Source organism: Olea europaea, chromosome 8 (assembly GCF_002742605.1).
Source record: "Olea europaea var. sylvestris chromosome 8, O_europaea_v1, whole genome shotgun sequence".
NCBI lineage: Eukaryota > Viridiplantae > Streptophyta > Magnoliopsida > Lamiales > Oleaceae > Olea > Olea europaea.
The window spans coordinates 3,018,887-3,024,084 of NC_036244.1; the positions used below are offsets into that span (position 1 = coordinate 3,018,887).

The 5,198-nt window shown below is 36.1% G+C and overlaps 1 protein-coding gene across 2 annotated transcripts in view; it reads right to left on the minus strand.

The window, feature by feature from the left end:
• Positions 1-412, minus strand: part of LOC111398523 — a 27,680-nt gene extending 27,268 nt beyond the window's left edge. Inside the window, exon 1 of one of the 2 annotated variants that reach the window (XM_023025464.1) lies at positions 323-412. In XM_023025464.1, coding sequence (XP_022881232.1) covers positions 323-404 — 82 coding nt within the window. In that variant the 5' untranslated portion in view covers positions 405-412. Of the gene's footprint in view, positions 1-20 lie in introns of both variants that reach the window. The other variant, XM_023025466.1, reaches the window with a different exon arrangement.
• Between the last annotated feature and the right edge of the window lie 4,786 nt (positions 413-5,198).

A 5,198-nucleotide genomic window follows, 5' to 3' on the forward strand; every position in this document is an offset into this window, starting at 1 on the left:
TCTCGTGGGAAACTTCAGATGTGGGGTGCCTACACTCCTTGTGCAGTTCTTGACCACAGAGATTGCACACGTACCTTTCTCCGAACCCTTTCATCTTGCAGCCGTCGCAGCTGAACAACTTTGCATATTTTTTCAACTCATAGTGCTCATAGCAATCATGGATTTGTGATCCGATGGTCAACATATTGTCTCCTGAAAATTTCTGGGACATTAATTCATGAACTAAATACACTGTTGGTATAATATCAGGAACTTGACTAGAATGAACAATATGAATAGAAGAAAGATTCAAATATAGTACCTGCTATTTCTTCAGCCAAATTCAAACAAAAGATTTGTAAAGAAAGAGGGTCTATGCTCAAGCATTTGTTGGGAAGAAACTTGTGTAGTTGTTTAAAGTGCATTTTTATGAAGCAAAAGTGTTTATTTATAGTTAGGCTTTAACGCGTGAACAACGTTTTGAACTTAAGATTTTTTATTTTTATTTTTTAATTTTAGTGACTTGCGTGTCAACTCTCTATTGAAGATTAATCCTCCAGCTTCTTAATTAAGCAATTGTTTCCACGCGTTTTGAATATCCTCTACTGTTATTCAACGGTCAATTGACGCCTAATTTTAGCTTAAATCTTACGGTAAACCTTGGGTTTTTTAACAACGATTTGTGCTTACTTGATGTAATAAATGGCATTGTACATTTAAAGACGCCACGTTGAGATTTAAAGTTAATATATATTAGCAAATGATGATCAGTGCAATAAGAAACTTAACTGAATACTACTATAAAAATGAAAGTTCAATAATTATTAAGATGATTATTTAAAATTTTAGTGACCATCGATGTAATTAAAGCATGGAATTGTATATAAGCCCCCGTTTGGCCTCATTTTGGAAAAATGAAAGTAGGTGGAATAGTTTTTTTTTTTTTTTAAATGAGTGATTGAAAAAGAAGAAAATGTTTTCAACTTTCGTGTATATTATATTAAAGAAGGCTTCTATACGATTCCATGCTTTAATTACATCGATGATCACTTAAATTTTAAATAATCATCTTAATAATTATTGAACTTTCATTTTTACGGTAATATTCAGTTAAGTTTCTTAATGTTGCACTGATCATCATTTGCTTATATATATTAACATTAAATCTTAACGTGGCGTCGTTAAATGTACAACGTTATTTATAACATCAAGTAAGCACAAATCATTGTTAAAAAAACCCAAGGTTTACCGTACGACGATTTAAGCTAAAAATCTAACTAAAATAAAAGCTATTTTACATTTTCATTTTGGAACGTTTTTAGTGTTGACTCGACATAGTAAATAACATCATCTTGTGACACTGTTGGGACTTGGTGCCACATACAATTTAACGTTGATAATTAAAGGAATGACATCAATGTAAATATTATGAACTTAAGTGACTATTACCGTTAAAAAAATTAATTAATTTGATAATCATTGATGTAATTACTAGGAACTTCAGCAGTAATTGACGAAATTAGCCCACAATCCCACACATACATCTCAATTTTTCTGGAAGATTCAAGGGATATGGTGACTAATTTTGCCAATAGGCTTTATTTATTTATTTTTTTAATTGTAATAAATTTTTTTATTTTCACAATAATTTCAAAGAAATTCATGGTTGGTCTTTGTGTTCGATAAAGTGAATACAAACGTGTCCAAACTAAACATAATTTCCAAGAAAGTAAGTTACATTGCACCATAATTTCTATGAATTGGTTGGTCTACTCTTCTTCAGGAAATTAAATAATAAGAATTTCGATTTGAATGGAAATCACAAGTAACAGAGACATTTGTTGCTTATTAGCTTCTTATCTTTTTTCTAGAATGAAAATTTTTGGTTGGTTTCATCTGAATCTTCAGTGGGGCCCACGTGAATATGCAGGAAAATGTCTTATGAAATTCTTGATTGGCCTCTTTGGTGGACATGATAATGAAATGGGACAGACGGGTTGGAACTTACTCGACAAGAAATTTCGCTACCTTAGGACCGTTATAGTTACGGTCGCCGTTCACCGGGGCTTCGGTCGCCGGCTCCCCTGTCATCAGGTCACCAACTTCCTTGACCTTCCAGCACTGGGTAGGCGTCAGCCCCCATACATGGTCTTATGACTTTGCAGAGACCTGTGTTTTTGATAAACAGTCGCCCGGGCCTGGTCACTGCGACCCCCTTTGTGAGGAGACACCCCTTCTCCCGAAGTTACGGGGCTATTTTGCCACTGACATGCATTACTCTGTATCTTTGGGGACTTGGAGTGAGGGGGTTGGTGCTGAACAGTTCTCGCTTCCATAGTCAAAGCCATGCCCAATTACAAGGAAATAGACTTGTAACATACCAAGAAGGAAACGTAAATTTTTTTCTTATAGAAGAAGAGTTTCTTGAATAAGTTATAGTCATTTTTAATTTTAATTTTTTTTTTAAAAAGGATCAAAAACAATTTTTCAGTTCTCAAAATCTAGTGAAACGGCCGCAATAGGACTTTGTTTGCTGTAAACACGCTTGTGCAACTTATAAAAATACTATTAAAATTAGGAATGTTTTGAAAAATCATATGAAAATTCTTTTGAAATTAAAAAATACTATATAAATTTTGAAAGTGACAGAATATCACCTTTTTTTTAATACAATTCAAAAAAGTGACACAAACTCAAAAAAAAAAAAAAAAGGAAAAAAAAAATTAAAAAAAGGAAAAAAAGTTGACAAACTCAAAAAAAAAAAAAAAAAAGTGAAAAATAAAATTAAAAAAAAGGAAAAAAAGTTGACAAACTCAAAAAAATAGTGACAAAATTCAAAAAAAATAAAAAAAAATAACATGAACTTAAAAAAAAATTACAAACACCAAAATAACACCATCCATTTTGTTCGCTGGACATTTCATATAATTTTTCACCGACCACCATCTCACATAGACTGTACTTCTCAAAATGAGTTTAAGATGATCTATGATTCAATGAATTAATAATTTTAAACCTTATTTGAAGTTAATATTCATATTAAACTTAGTTGTGAATCTTTGTGGTAACATTTTGAGATTCAATAACTATATTTTATTCATTATTACCCTACCCAAACACGTTAGCTGTTCTTCAATGTTCCTTACCCCTCCTCTTTCTCTACTGAAAATGAATTATATGCTCATCAAAACCTTCAAAATATTGGGTCTTTTCTTCTTCAGCTATACTTATGCCAGCACATCTACTGTACAAACAACAAAAATCACCTAAAACCTGCAACACCAAAACCACCACATGGAGCATCACCACCACCACTGTTGAAAACCACAGCAGTCCCCAACCACCGCTACCACCAACACAAGTAGCATCAACACCACTGCATCCCGACACCACCCCTATTGAAAACCTTAGTAGCCCCCAGACCACCACTACCACCACCGCCACAACACTCCCACTTCACTGCTACTGAAAACCACATTAGCATGAAAATCATCTGTCGCTCTAAAGACCTTCGAAGAATTTGAAAGATTTGGTCATTGGAACCGTAGTGAAGGCTTCAGTTATAGTCATGAAATTGAAGAAATGAGATTTGAGCATACTATTCTGGCCATTAATGGAGAGAAATGAGGTCGAGAGTAAGCAAAATTTGATTAAGGCGTGGTAGCTATTAATTCTTTGCAGCAAAATCTGATGAAAGTTATATGGGTGGATTGGGGGTTTTATAACGTATTTAATACGTTCTCAATTGATTTAATTAGTTATTAGGATATTAATCAATTTAGTATATTTTTTAGGGTATTGGGCCTAATTTCCTCAACACACTTTCTCCAGAGGCCCAATAAGTTCACGAATTGGGGGCCCATACACAACATCCATATAGTGGCCTAAAAATCCTAATTCTTAGCCGACTATGTCAATCCGAAGACCGAAACAGACGCAATTTTTCAGAAAATGCAGATTTCCGTGAAATTTTGGGGTCGAACCGATCGACAGTTCGTCAACAATGCGAATGCGATTTCGATTTGAATGAAAATCACAAATAACAGAGAGATTTGTTGCTTCTTTGCATCTTATCTTTTTGTAGAAAAATTTTGGTCGGTGATGGTGACATTTTACGATATCCCCGATCAGTATATCCCGATGACTAATTTTGGTAAAGTTGTAAATCCATCCATGGTGTCCTCGAGCATGTTCGTCCTCGAGACACAAGTCCCGACCACATCTCCATCACGCTTCGCATATTGCAAAGATGTGTCCTCGGGCACTGTCCTCGGGAATATGCTCCTCCTTACTGCTGACGATTGTTCATCCTTTAGAATTCCTACGCAATTAGGAATCTTAACTCCCACAAGAGTCCTATCTCACGCACAATTCTGGAATTCAACCAACTCCTTAACCAGCAGGACTCCAACAGATGAGGACATCCAGCTAGTTGAGCCCAATTAGGAGAATGTCACTTACTACTATAAATACAGAACTTTGAACCATTATTCAGGTACGTTTTCTCATTGTTCTTCAGCATATAGCCTCACGCATATATTTCCCTTTCTGACTTAAGCATCGGAGGGGCGACGAGAACACACCTCGTTGCCTTTGTTTCAGGTATCGGAAGATCACGTTCGTGCTCATCATCAGTCATCAAGCTCGGAAAATCTACAGGTACGATTTTTGGTAGCATCATTGGCGCCGTCTGTGGGAAGCGCTACCAAAAGTCATGGTAAACACACGATCAGGTCTTCCACCCGCAAGCTCATCCGCTCCAAACCAACCCCCTCCTGAGGATATCCCTGTTCCTCAAGAGGAATCATCAGAAGTGCCAGAGCCCCAGCCCGCAGTCGTCACTACCATAGCCTTTGAAGAGCTCAGACAACAGGTCGCCACACTGACTCAGCTGCTAAGTCAAAGAAATTCGCATCCAGTGGCCTAAAAATCCTAATTCTTAGCCGACTATGTCAATCCGAAGACCGAAACAGACGCAAATTTTCAGAAAATGCAGATTTCCGTGAAATTCAGTTCGTCAACAATGCGAATGCGATTTCGATTTGAATGAAAATCACAAATAACAGAGAGATTTGTTGCTTCTTTGCATCTTATCTTTTTGTAGAAAAATTTTGGTCGGTCTTATCTGCACTTCAGTGGGGCCCACGCGAATATGCAGGAAATGTCCATGAAATTCTTGATCGGCCTGGCCTTTGTGGCAGACGATTATGAAATGGGAC